This window comes from Drosophila erecta, unplaced genomic scaffold, assembly GCF_003286155.1.
Source record: "Drosophila erecta strain 14021-0224.00,06,07 unplaced genomic scaffold, DereRS2 tig00000126-arrow-pilon, whole genome shotgun sequence".
In the NCBI taxonomy this organism is placed as follows: domain Eukaryota; kingdom Metazoa; phylum Arthropoda; class Insecta; order Diptera; family Drosophilidae; genus Drosophila; species Drosophila erecta.
The window spans coordinates 13,680,314-13,692,966 of NW_020825209.1; the positions used below are offsets into that span (position 1 = coordinate 13,680,314).

The 12,653-nt window shown below is 45.3% G+C and overlaps 4 protein-coding genes across 4 annotated transcripts; 2 read left to right on the forward strand and 2 right to left on the reverse strand.

Moving 5' to 3' along the window:
- The first annotated feature begins 17 nt into the window (after positions 1-17).
- Positions 18-6,754, forward strand: LOC6551684. Its single transcript, XM_001978497.3, has 3 exons — positions 18-674; positions 1,535-1,852; positions 3,896-6,754. The coding sequence occupies exons 1-3, from the start codon at positions 591-593 to the stop codon at positions 5,375-5,377; spliced, it is 1,884 nt and encodes a 627-aa protein (XP_001978533.1). The 5' UTR covers positions 18-590; the 3' UTR covers positions 5,378-6,754.
- LOC113564477 (kelch-like protein 6) lies at positions 2,341-3,749 on the reverse strand. Its single transcript, XM_026981452.1, has 2 exons — positions 2,642-3,749; positions 2,341-2,583 (listed from the first exon to the last, which is right to left on the reverse strand). Exons 1-2 carry the CDS (start codon positions 3,647-3,649, stop codon positions 2,368-2,370), a joined length of 1,224 nt encoding a protein of 407 aa, XP_026837253.1. The 5' UTR covers positions 3,650-3,749; the 3' UTR covers positions 2,341-2,367.
- A 71-nt stretch (positions 6,755-6,825) lies between the features above and the next one.
- LOC6551437 (acyl-CoA synthetase family member 3, mitochondrial) lies at positions 6,826-8,925 on the forward strand. Its single transcript, XM_001978499.3, has 3 exons — positions 6,826-7,010; positions 7,072-7,261; positions 7,320-8,925. Exons 1-3 carry the CDS (start codon positions 6,933-6,935, stop codon positions 8,852-8,854), a joined length of 1,803 nt encoding a protein of 600 aa, XP_001978535.1. The 5' UTR covers positions 6,826-6,932; the 3' UTR covers positions 8,855-8,925.
- Positions 8,926-8,960: 35 nt separating this feature from the next.
- On the reverse strand, positions 8,961-12,653 carry LOC6551438 (venom allergen 5). Its single transcript, XM_026982305.1, has 4 exons — positions 12,350-12,653; positions 9,770-10,008; positions 9,285-9,697; positions 8,961-9,229 (listed from the first exon to the last, which is right to left on the reverse strand). Exons 1-4 carry the CDS (start codon positions 12,624-12,626, stop codon positions 9,013-9,015), a joined length of 1,146 nt encoding a protein of 381 aa, XP_026838106.1. The 5' UTR covers positions 12,627-12,653; the 3' UTR covers positions 8,961-9,012.

The following is a 12,653-nucleotide window of genomic DNA, read 5'->3' on the forward strand; positions in this document are numbered from 1 at the left end:
CGAGCGAAAAGTTGGCAACTCCAAAAACGCAATTATGAGAGATGAAAAATGCACGCTAAACCGGGAAACATAGCAAGATTATATAAAATAGGATATTCATTTATTTTATTAGAGCTGCGAAATAATGAAACCGGTTTGTTTTCGAACAGCTACAATTTATCGATCGCCGTTTATTATCGATGACGATTGCAGCAGTTGCATGCAACCGTGCAGCGCATAAATAAATAAAGTCGACTTGCCTCTGCTCGCTTTTTAGGTGTATTTTTTTTTTGTGCTGCGGCTGCGCTTTTCGAAACTCGAATCTCCGTGTTCGCTGTGCGATATGATGTGATGTTTACTATGAAGTGATCAACTAAATGCGAACGCTAAGCTATCGTGAAGCCAAAATAATCGGATGAGTTGAGGGAAAACTCCAGAAATCGCATAGCCCAACTTCAGCAGCAACAACAACAACGGCAGCAGCAGCAACAACAACAATTCGGAATCGGAGGCGCATTGTGTGAGCTAGATCGACGAAGGAGAGGGAAAGAGAGCAGGAGACGAAGGAGAGTGGGAAGAAGGAGTGGAGAGGCGGAGGAGTGGCGCACAGAATGGATGTTGAAATACCTGTTTTGGCTGGATATCTTAATGTGCCGACCCAAACTGGATTTTCGCTAAATCGCATCTCGAAAAAGGTATGGAAAATCGCCGTATTCCGTATATTCCGCCCTTCTATACAGACATGTCCCCGCATTTATCACCTTTTACCAAGTTACTTTCTAATTATCCTACAAGTGCGTCGCATGCGACAAACCAAACAGGACCTATGTGCAATGTGTGTGTGTGCGTGTGTTTCTGCCTGCATACTTGTTGCATACAAATGAGGCCCACTGTGCGAGCGCGAGTGAGATGGCGAATGCGCGTTAGAGGGTGTGAGCGAGAGGGGGCCTGACTTCATACAGCTAGGGCCATAATATCAGCATTAAACAATGCTTCACACATAGTTTTGATATTTTGCGATACATAACATTTCGCCACCGAACAATCCTGCATTGTGTTTTCTTCAAACTTGAAATTTAATTGATTGTTGTGAAACCAGTTTTATAACCACTATGCATATGCGGCAGTTGAAATGTGATGTTCTATGAGTTAAATTGAAATTCGAATAACATATGCTTTGCACTGAACTTGCTTGAGGTACTAATAACTTTGCCTCCAATGTTGCAGTTTCAGATGGCACACACAGCTGGCGATTCATGCTATTTCATGGTATTTGTGTTTATGTGCGACAGGAAATTCTTGAGCCAACAGAAAACTGGGGGAAAAGGGTGGTGGAGGGGGTCGCAAAGAAGCAGGGGGCGGGGTGGGGGTGAATGAGTACTTCAGAACCTCAGCTCTGCGCATACCCTACTCATATATGCAGCACTATCCCATCAATCCCACATGTAGGATACCTAAAAATTGGGTGTCATACATATGTAAGACTAAATACTTATTGTACAGGACGTTACGGAAATGGAAATGTAATCATTTTAATCCCAATTTCCCTTTGCAGAAAGCATGCAGTCGCTACTGCTTGCTATTCAAGGCCAGTCGCCACGGCATCGCCCGCCTGGAGATGTGCGAGAGCAAGGAGGACCGCAACCCCAAGATCTTCACCCTCGAGAACTGTGTGAAGATCACCCAGGAGCCGCCGCCCGAACGCCTCATTCACATCGTCAAGCGGCAGGCTACCCTCACACTGAGCACAAGTAGCGAGGAGGAGCTCAAGGACTGGATCACCGCCCTGCAGACGGTGGCCTTCTGTGACACCTCACCATCGGGCGGAATCGGTGCCATCGAGGAGGACAACGACCTCTACTGCAGCTCCTTTGTGAGTGATCATCTCTGTATAAAGCGAACACTTTCTGGGGTGTGTCGTACGAACTGTTTAATCCTATAGTTGTTCAGACCTTGTTGCACTGCATTTGCACATATGTATTCAAAGAATTCACAAGAATTTGGACTCTGCAGGGCACATCCATTCCCTAATACAGTTAATAAGAAGAGGTTGCCCTCTGCACCTAGATTAACTCACTGCCTTGCCATTGCAATTGAGAGATCAGAAGCGGCGATGCGAGGGGCAGCATTTGATATTGGGATCGTCGATGGTTCGAAAACCCAGCCAGTGATTACTTTCGGCAGTCTGTAGGAGTGCAAGGTAACGCACAAAGTCGTCATAGCGAAGGAACTGGACACGGCGACAATTGGGCGCATGATGATGGGGTGCCCGGCGGTCGTAGATCCAGATGCGATCAGTATTTCCGCCCCGTCCCTGAGACCTTTTCCTCGAACCCTTCCTATTGTGGGAATCGATTCGTATTGACAATCAACTTAGTACCTCCTGACTTACATGACTTTTAGGGCGCTATAAACCTTCTTGCGGATATATTGAGCACGGGACAACATTTTTAGAACTGGCGGACCGCTTTCCAGTTTCTTACGCATACATAGTAAAAATGCAAAAGGCAACCAGTCGAAGCGAATTTCATCCATCATAATGTAGGAAAATTTGATGCGCTGCGGCCACTTGTGATTCAGCCAAAGAACTGCGGCTAGAAAAACCTAAATGTATAGGCTGCAGTTATTAAATGAAACTCGCCGATGCCACTCAAAAACTCACCTCCATTTCCGAGTTCACAGCCAGCGAAGATAGTCCCAGTAATCTCTGTACCGTGTCAGCTCCCAGATCCAAATACTCCTTGCTGGCGGCGAACTGCAGAAAGATACAGCTCAATCGCTCTAGCAGGCATTCCTCCAGGCGCATACCCATCAAATTGCCGTGAAGATAAATGCACAATGTCCGGTCCGGGAAACGAGTACCCTCATTGATTCCCACCCAGCAGTTATCAACGAGTTCCTGGCAATCGAAGAACACCGCAGCCCGTAAAACCTGCATCAGAAGAGGGGCGGGCACTCTTTCCGCCGGCTCCAGGCCCCAACGATACATGGCCACAAATGCCGGGGCGGTGACCATCGGACTGGGCAGCTGAAAGAGATGCGACAGTGCCAATTCCGGTTGCTGGAAAAAGTTCGAGAGCACTTGTAGCACCATCGCGTGGCAACGGAAATGATTCTCCTCGACCACGACAATCAAACCAGGCCTTAGGTTTTTCTGGAACACTGCCAGCAATACCTCGCCGACCACTTTACGTGGCGGACCTGTGAATTTAAACCAACGCTTATCCAACGTATGAGCAATGGTTTCATCTGGATCCACTTTCTTGGCCAGTTCTTCCAGTGGTATTTTCGGATAACATATTTCCCTTTTGTTCGCGTTTAATTCATCTAGAATATTTTCAAAGTTTCCCACTCGCAGATCGAAAGGGTTTTCCAGTGGAAAAGGTTTTCCCGTAGGCAATTGCATCCGATGCTGGTCATAAAGTTCATTGCCTTCCGTGTCCTCTGGCACTTGGAAGGGTTTGCTATTGCTTATAATTCTTTCCTCCCAGTTACTTTTCGCCATATCCTCATGAGAAGACTTCTCACTTGGAGGCTTCTTAGTGGCAGGCTCCTCAGTGGGATACTCCTTACTGTGATTCTCGTCGCTGGGACTCTCCTCGTTGGGATTCTCTTCATTTCTAGTGTCCTTATCTTTATCCATTATCTGCTTTTCAAATATATCGGACATTTTTGCCGTTTGATTTTGTGTGTCTTCTTAATTGTAGTTATTTACAAAAACACTAGTCAATGTATATAAATAGAGGCTCTAAGAAACATAATTACCAGTGGAAGGCAAACACAACGCCAACTATCGAGCAGAAGAATGTTAGCTAGTTCAGAAATGTATTATTTTCGGGGATAATTCGTATAGAAATATATAATATAAATACAAAAATCAGCAAATAATTGTATGAACCCTTTTATAAATTCGCAGGACGGCTTGTTCATTATCACGTTGATACCATCCGAGGCCTCCATTCGCTGCTGCATTGAACCCAAGACGTATATGCTCCAGATGACGCCCACTGAACTTCAGCTGAAATCGGAGGATTTGGGCGCCACAATCGCCATGTGGCCGTACCGGTTCATCAGGAAGTACGGCTATCGCGATGGCAAGTTCACCTTTGAGGCGGGCAGAAAGTGCACCACCGGCGAGGGCGTTTTCACACTGGATCACACCAATCCGCAGGAGGTATTCCGCTGCATGTCCGCCAAGATGAAGTCGATGAAGAAACTGATTAGCGGAGATAGTCTGAGCACCTTGGAGTGCGGTGAGAATCAGTTTAGTGCGGCAGCTGGCATGGAACCCGGCTCGCGTAGCCCCCTGCCACCATCTCCGTCGAGCAATCCCCACGGTGGGGAGTTCGAGATCAACTCGACGCAAAGCTGCATATCCCTGAGGGGCTTCATCAGCTCCAACGATTCTCTGAACAACTTCTCCGCGGGTGGAGGTGGAGCAAGCGGCGCCACATCAACGGGTGGTGGAGGCGTTTTAGGAAGCACCGGAGGAATCACGCTGTCCGTGCCCGCAAACAGCAATAGCAACAGCAGCAGCAGCAGCAGCAGTAAACACATTCCCAACAAACCGCCACGCAAAAGCCCGACAACCCATTGTGATAAATACAGGAACATTGTTAAATATGAGCCTGTGGCCATAACGACGATATCCTCGCCATCTGCCACCTCCGATGCGAACAGTTCAGTGATACTGAAACCCCTCGAAGGTGGTGAATCGATATCCCTGCCGGACACATCAACCGATTTACCGCCCGACTTGCCGCTGCGCAACGAGAGCGCCTCGAAGGCACCGCCGCCGGAGCGGGACTACGAGTGCATCGAGAACATCACAGAGGCGTGGCGCACAAGGGGCGTGGGCGATGTCAGGCACAGCGAACGTATGCCCATACTCTGCGATACCTCAGAATTTGTGCGCCAGCGATCGGTATCGAAATCGTCGTGTGGCGGCCAGAATACACCCAAGATCATAGACATCGACATTGGTGAGGGTTGCACTAGCACAACCACTGCCATAAGTGAATCCAACTACGACCGCTTGGACTTCCTATCGCCGAACAACAAGACATCGAGTGGCTACAAGACCATTGTGAATGTCACACCCGGCAATCGCATCCGATGCAGTCCACCGCCACCCAATGAATACGAATTGATCGCTAGTCCCGACACGGAGAGCTTCCGCAAGGCCGATGATAGTCATCGCGGCTATGGGGTGCTGCGAAAGGCCATCGCCACAACGAACAACAATAATCTAGGAATCTCCAACAGCAATATCAGCGGCGGCATTAGCACCATCACCACTGCCACGGCCAACAAAAGCAGCCTCGAGCCGACAGCCATCGATCACCGCAGCTATAATGGCCTCAACTACACAATGGTCAGCAAACCGAAGCGAGTGTAAAGGATTCAGATCGGGTCCAGAGATCCAGAGAACCTGGAGTCGAACTGGGTGCAGTGGGGCTTGGGATGGATCGGGAGGAGATAGTCCTAGTTTTTATTTGTCCCAGAACTGTTGCTGTTTTCAATGTAATGCAACAAACAACTTGTTGAGCTAAAAATTTGGTTTTCCCCAGTTGTCAAATTTATGACTCTTTTTGTTATTTCGCGCCAGATGAAATAGCATTCATTTTAAGTGTTGAGATAACATTTGCTTGTAAGAAAGAATGTACGAGCATATGTATGTTTAAAAACAACAAATTTCAAAATATTGAAAACAGTAACGTGCCAGTAACTTTCTACATATTTTTCATTAATCGCATTTTGAGTATAAGTGAAAAAGAAGAGACTGCCGAGTGCCTTACAGTTCTACAAATTGAAAGAAATAAATCGGCTGGAAATCGAGGGAAGGAGTGCATGCATCGAATCTCCAAGTCTTAGAATCTCTTCTTCCCTCTGCCAGGCCAAAATGAAATACCTTTTCGAATCGATCAATTTTTTTGTATTGTTTTTTCGTTAATTATGTTAAATTCGTAATCTGTGATTGTATTGTTAATTGTAAAACTCTTGCATTTTTAGCAAGCACTGCCCGCCACTTGATTGCACTCGAAAAAATTCCCCGGCCCTTACTTAAAGTGTAGAGTTTAATCAAAACGAGCGAAACAAAGAAAAGAAAAGAAAAACTCAATCGATCCTGGACGTAACGAAAATTTACAAAATGTGTATGCGATTTGTGCTAAATATATGTGTTTTTGTATATTTAAAGAAACTAGATTTTAAATACACTGCAATTGTACTTGTTTCCGTTTATCCGTCCGTCTTCTCAAGGTTTTGCTGCCATATAAATTGTTATCCTATACGTTTTTGTATGATAGTTCATATAGCTGCCATAGGAACAAACGGTGTGTGTTGCCATTATCTCAAAAATCTCCCAAAATAGTTGACTCTTCTTTCTCTTGTTCCATCTTAGAATGTATATAGGTTTCCTAAGTGTTGTCTTCAGTTGCACCTCCTCTCTTAACCCAATTAAAAAAACCCCATCTATGCCCCATGCACGTTCGAGTTCTCAAGCCAGGATTGTTGGAAACGACAGTTTTGAGTATTATGCAAAGGTCACAACAAAAAAATAAATAACAATAAACTAAATCGAACAAACGAAGGCGAACACAAGCAGACAAGCAAAAAAATACCAAAAGAAAACTTGTGACGTTCATTTTACTTGAAAAACATCATTTTTTTTACTTACTTTACGTTACGATTACGACTATTGTAATTAATAATTTTTGTGTCTGCCAACTATTATTGTGTAAATAAAGACCAACGAAAAATCAAACCAATCGAATCAAGCGACTTTCCTTTCTGTGCTCCCAAGCATGTCATGCGGAAAATCTCAGAATCGTTTTGGCTTTTCAAGCGATAGCAGTTGAAAATCGGAGCTACTTTTTGCTCTCCGTACTAATTACTCAAACTAAGCGCTTTCGCGGCCACACCAATTAAAAACTAAAAGACCAAAAACTAAGATGCTGCTGCTTCGACGTTGCCACAAGTTAAAGTTGCGTCCATTGGTTCGCCTTTGCTCCGCTGAATTGATACACAAGGTAATAAGTGTTCATATAACTAAGGGCTACAACTTACTAAGGATTTCCAATTTGTTTTCAGGATGGCTTCATTGAGAAGCTGCGCCACAGTTTCGACGAGGATGAGCGCAGCAATCTGGTGGTGCCCACGTTCAAGAAGGCCATGCTCTATCCGGATGAGATCGCCGTGAAGGACATCACCGGGGAGTACACCTACTTCCAATTGTATCTGGCCGCCAAGCGCCTGGCCATTCAGATCTCAAACATATGCGGTAAGTGGGCTGGGTTCGTTGACATAGCCTTATTAATGGCACTATTTTTTGTTTGCAGGCAGTGCCGCGCTATCGAATGTGACGTACTTGTGCTCGAACAACGCGCTGTGGATAGCCATACAATGGAGCTGCTGGATATCCGGGCAGGTGGCGGTTCCGCTGGAGTCCGGCCAGGCGATGGATCAGCTGCAGGGCCAGGCATCGAGCTGCAAGACCAAGCTGCTGATAGCCACACCGGAATTCGAGTCGCTGGCCCAGGAATTGTCGCAGGCCCTGAAATCGGCCACCATCATTTTGGATCACGCGTTTGTGCCAACGGCGGAGAGTGTGTCCTCCACATCGATGTATGCCAAGCAGCTGGTGGGCGTCCAGGGTGTGGTCCTAACCGAGAGCACGCTGCCCAATGATTTCTATGCCAAGGCGCCGGCCATGCTCATCTACTCGCCCAACGCGGTCAACAATCCCAAGCCAGTGCTGTTGAGCCACCGGAATATCGATGCTCAGGTGCGCTGTTTGGTCGCCAGTTGGCGGTTGGGACCCACCGACTGCATGCTACCCATTCTGTCCATGAATCGAATGCACGCCGCCCTGGGTGCCGTGCTCAATGTGGGCGGCAATGTGGTGTTGCAGCAGAAGTTCGATGGCCACAATGCGTGGAGTGCGCTGTTGGGCATAAATAGCCCATCCAAGCAGCGGGTTACCCTCTTCTTGGCCATGCCAATCGTGTACAAGCGGCTGATTGCCGAGTACGAGAAAATGTTCGCCAAGGACTCGCGGATGGTGGAGTACATTGTGAATCATTGCCGGCAGAAGATACGATTGATGGCCACCGCATTTGCCTTGCTGCCGGACTCGGTGTTCTACAGATGGCGCGAGATAACGGGTCAGAATATCTACGAGTACTACGGTATGATGGAAACGGGCTTGGTTTTGGGTCATCCGTTGGATGAGCCACAACGCGATGCTGCCACCAATGGAGCGGTTTCAGCGCCAAGCCAAGCCGCGCTCAATGACTATCGTCCGGGTACTTTGGGTTCCCCATTGAAGGGAGTGACGGCCCGACTGATCAGCAACAAGGGCAACGAGCTTATAACCTGCAAGAACGAACTGGGCGGCACCGTGGATCATGGCCTAATACAGGTGGAGGATATCGGCGGCGACACGTCCCTGACGCAAACCGTGATTGGTGAACTGCAAATTGCCGGCGCCCATTTGGTATCCAATGCAGTGGACACGGCAACCACACACAATGAGGAGCAGCAGAACACCCAAGATGGTTTCTTTAAAACCGGCGACATTTGCGCCTACCGACATGGTAACTTTTACTTTCTGAGCAAGAGCAGCGATGTCTTCACCGTTGGCGGCTATAAGGTCTACGGTTCGGAGATCAAGAAGGTGTTGATCTCGCATCCGAACATCAACGACGTCGCTGTCCTGGGTATTCCCAACAAGTTGTGGGGTCATCGGCTTGGTGTCATATGCATTGTATCGCCGGATGCGGATATTGACTTGGACGCGATCAAGACGTACTGCTACCGCCACTTGCCGGCCCACAAGTGCCCCACCGTTTTCAAGACCCTCGTTTCCAAGTAGTCCCAAGTTCTGCGCCCTTGCCCACAAATTTAAGTGATTTCTGACTTCCAAGCCCCCTTCCTCACTTGCCAAAAGCCCCTTCGTTTGTCATCAATAGAACAGCAAATAACAATAGTAAATATAATTTGAATTGAACCAAATCAGTGGTTCCACCGCATTTAAGCACATAGCGATGAATACTCCAGGTCTCTGCCCTTTGGGCAACCACTGCCCGCCTTGGCGCACTCGGCATAAACACTTTGGCCAATCACATTTGTATGCGCATAGTTGCAGGCCAGATTGTATCGCCTGAATTCGCCCAGCTCAAAGGAAACCAAGCCACAGCCCACGGCAAAGCTTTTCTCGTTGATCAGAACGGTCAAGTGGCCAATCACTCTAAAAATAAGGTTTTTCAACTCGGGAAAATGAGCACTTTGAAGTAGGCACGTACTCGGCTGGATTAGGCGGCGTTTTCCTCAAGTCCGCGGCGGTAAGGAACGCTTCCTCGCCTGCCCACTTCTGAACTGCCAGCTCCAAGAGCCTCCTTGCAGTAATGTTCTTGGCTTGTTGAAATGCCGCGGCAAATAGATTCTGGCCAGAGAGCCGGAACTTGTCGGTGTTGTGGCACTCATCATGAGCCATGAGGCAGGTTTTGGCATTTAAGAGCGCCATCCTTTCCAGGTCCCGATTCCACTCCATTTTGGCCATCTTGCAGGCGATCCTCCTAGTCCTCGCCGCGCCGCTTGCCCACTTTTGTCTCACCGAGTTGTGGGCCTTAAGCAGCACGTTTTTGTCCTCGCGACTTAGTTTAATAGCGGTGGCATCTTTGGGACAGGAGCTACCAAAGGATCCGTTGACATTCTGCTGCTCAGATTAATACAGAAATTACAAATATATATATTATTGTTACATTCTGTCGACCGACCGACCACTTACACACGCTATGTGGCTGGTTCCTTTGGCACAGAGATCCTGCCTGCAAAAGTTCTCTGCTGGACTATGGAGAACTAGGGATAGTACGAACACGAGCATATTAGCCGTATGGGCCGACATTTTAGCATCTTTGTTTGGCCCTTGGCAAATGCAATTTGCTTTTATACGTATGCATGTTTCAGTTAGTGTTATCTCCTTATCTCCTTTCTTGCACGACAATACCCAAATCGTGAATATACGAGCTGTACAGTCATAACCCATTTACATATTACTTAACAACACTGTCACGAGTTTTGGTTCTCTTTTTGAAGAATTGTGCCTATGCGAAAACCATTGCCACGCCCACTTACAAGAGCAAGCAGAGATATGGTAGATTAGTGCGTAATCTTTGTTTACAATTTTGTTTACGCCAATTTTTGTGTTAACGTGACGGGAGCAACGTAGTCGCAACACAATTACCCTTTTTCACTGCTTCTTCTTTTTGGGAGCCAGATAAGGCCAAAAGCCAATTCTAATTGGCAGCTAAAAATAGCAGGCGATGGCAAGAAACAAAAACCTATTTACAATTATTTCAAATGGGAGTTCGCACTGCACAGAGAACAAATACTGCATTAAGTACAAGCATAAGAGTAAAAGTGGTGGTACAATTCAAATCAAAAAAGTATTCGACAAGTTTCAAAAACACAGCAAAATCAAATTGCTTATAGCATTGGCACTGAAGGCGCAAAATTCGAAAGCGCAATAAGTGAAAGTACAGAACTGACCAATGTGGTCTTGTTTTTTTCAGTGTGGTGGATCTCCACTTGCCTCTTAAGGAGCTTTCAATCGCCCGACTTCAGGGTTAAATGTTACATATACAATGCCGGTGTGGATTACCAAAAAAAAAAAAAAAAAAAAAAACAAAAAACAAAAAACAAAACAACTCACATGCCTCTTATGTTTGTTTAGATTTTTAGCGTGTTTTGTTTTGGTTTTGTTTTTCTGGGCCACGTTGTTGATTTTTGTTTTCCTTTCTTAGAATGCTGTTGTGTTTGAAGGCCAATTACACAAGCCCTAAAAGTGTGTTTATTTGCCATCACTAAAAGATTAATTAAGATCACTTATATATCACATAAATCTATCAATTTTACTTTTTGAAGACCTATATTAAACTTAAACAATGGATTTGGAAACGAAACTCACGATTGTCTTTTTGCTTAGTTAATTAAAGATAAGCTTTGAATAAAATTTGTCTCTTTTAATATTTTTAAAGTTATATTGCAATAAAAATGCTATTGTTTGGTTATGCAAATTGGTTTACTAAACGTATTACTACTTACATATGTATGTATGAACATGTCTCAAACTCGTTACCTTGAGTGACTCTCAAACTGTAATCTTGTTTACCCGCCAAATTTTCAGGCCCTTTATTTACCGAACATTTTCGAAAAGCAGTTCCGAATTTTCAAATCTGTTTTGTGTTTGCCTATTTCATTTTCATTTCGTATTTGTTTTCTGGCCTAATCTTTACCGTAAAGTTGGACTGGCTTTTATCTCTAGCTTTTTTTTTTTTGGGTTTTGTAACCCGCGATGGTCAGAAAGTCATGTGTTGTTATTTTTTGTTTTGCTGTGCGTTGCTGTTGTTTTTGGACTTTTATCAGCCATTAAAGCAGGTCGCTGATAAGGCGGCCGTCAGATGTAATTTAATAAATTACACGAAAAGAAATAACTTTCAAGCAACTAAACGCTTGCTAATCGCGCATTTTCAAATTACAAATACATGGCGTGCAATTTTGAAAAAACATTTCTATTTTTTAAATTTCAACCAGCTATTTAAGTATAATTTCATTACCTTACACTTCAAAGAGTGTTTCATAGATTTCCCCCGTGAAATTTGGAATGTTATGAATTGGAAAAATGGAAGACCTACGACAACAACGTGGAAAAGGATGCGTTGCAAGTGGCACGTAGTCGCTGCTTTTTTCTTGTCTTTTTTATTTTTTGTTTTCTGGTGGTGCAGGCAACTGGAAAACTCACACACACGCACACACCAATGCACGACGCAATTAAATTTTATGTCATTTTATTTAGAGACGCAGCACGACTTCTCTGCCAGCGTCGACGTCGCTCCTCTGTCGCCGGTGTGTCGACGTGCCAAAATCCGCATACTGAAAGAAAAACTTGTGAGCCCGAAACGTAAACAACCCTTTCGCTTAACCCTACAAACACTCTGTGTGGACAGATAAAACGTAGAACAAATCAAACGCACATAAACAAAAAAAATTACATTTTGTGCAATATGTGTTCCAAATGCTTCTAGAGTTAATATTTCAAATATTCTAGAGTTTTGAATTCGAGTTTAAAATAATCATTTGTTTTAAATGTATACATATGTTGAATAGTTGTCATTTTAGAGGGTTAAAGCAGCATCCAACGCGAACAGAATAATTTCTGCTCACATGTTGCTGTGCTTCAATTCACTATTTTTTTTTATTTAAACTCTTTTTTTTTAAGCCGGCGTTGGGGCGCAACACGTACGCCAAAAAAACAGAAAGGCAGGAAAAACAACAACAACGCACTCTCGTTCATCACACACATACGTACATACATACGCATGTACATACATGCGCACATCAATATAAATGGCGTTGCGGAAATCTGAAATGGCATCCAAACTGTGGGGCTGCGGACCTTGAAAAGCGCGACAAGAAATACTAGAAACGCACAAGCAGAAGCAGAAGCACAAAGCACAACAGCCCAAGTTCGTGGAGCATGGAGCACAAGGCTTCCACTTCCACTTCGAGACGAAACGATCTCGTCCAATATTCTCGGGCACCTCGAACCGCACACGTGCGTGCCTGCTCGACTGCGATCCACCCATTCCGATGGGATCCGCGGCACACGCCCA

Coding starts and splice junctions, on each gene's coding strand:
- LOC113564477 (XM_026981452.1), bottom strand. CDS start 3,649: ATGTCCGATATATTTGAAAAGCAGATAATGGATAAAGATAAGGACACT. Junction 2,584..2,641: donor CTGTGAACTCGGAAATGGAG/GTGAGTTTTTGA, acceptor CTATACATTTAG/GTTTTTCTAGCCGCAGTTCT.
- LOC6551684 (XM_001978497.3), top strand. CDS start 591: ATGGATGTTGAAATACCTGTTTTGGCTGGATATCTTAATGTGCCGACC. Junction 675..1,534: donor TAAATCGCATCTCGAAAAAG/GTATGGAAAATC, acceptor TTCCCTTTGCAG/AAAGCATGCAGTCGCTACTG. Junction 1,853..3,895: donor ACCTCTACTGCAGCTCCTTT/GTGAGTGATCAT, acceptor ATAAATTCGCAG/GACGGCTTGTTCATTATCAC.
- LOC6551438 (XM_026982305.1), bottom strand. CDS start 12,626: ATGGGTGGATCGCAGTCGAGCAGGCACGCACGTGTGCGGTTCGAGGTG. Junction 9,698..9,769: donor GAACCAGCCACATAGCGTGT/GTAAGTGGTCGG, acceptor TAATCTGAGCAG/CAGAATGTCAACGGATCCTT. Junction 9,230..9,284: donor ACGCCGCCTAATCCAGCCGA/GTACGTGCCTAC, acceptor CCTTATTTTTAG/AGTGATTGGCCACTTGACCG.
- LOC6551437 (XM_001978499.3), top strand. CDS start 6,933: ATGCTGCTGCTTCGACGTTGCCACAAGTTAAAGTTGCGTCCATTGGTT. Junction 7,011..7,071: donor CCGCTGAATTGATACACAAG/GTAATAAGTGTT, acceptor ATTTGTTTTCAG/GATGGCTTCATTGAGAAGCT. Junction 7,262..7,319: donor TCAGATCTCAAACATATGCG/GTAAGTGGGCTG, acceptor TTTTGTTTGCAG/GCAGTGCCGCGCTATCGAAT.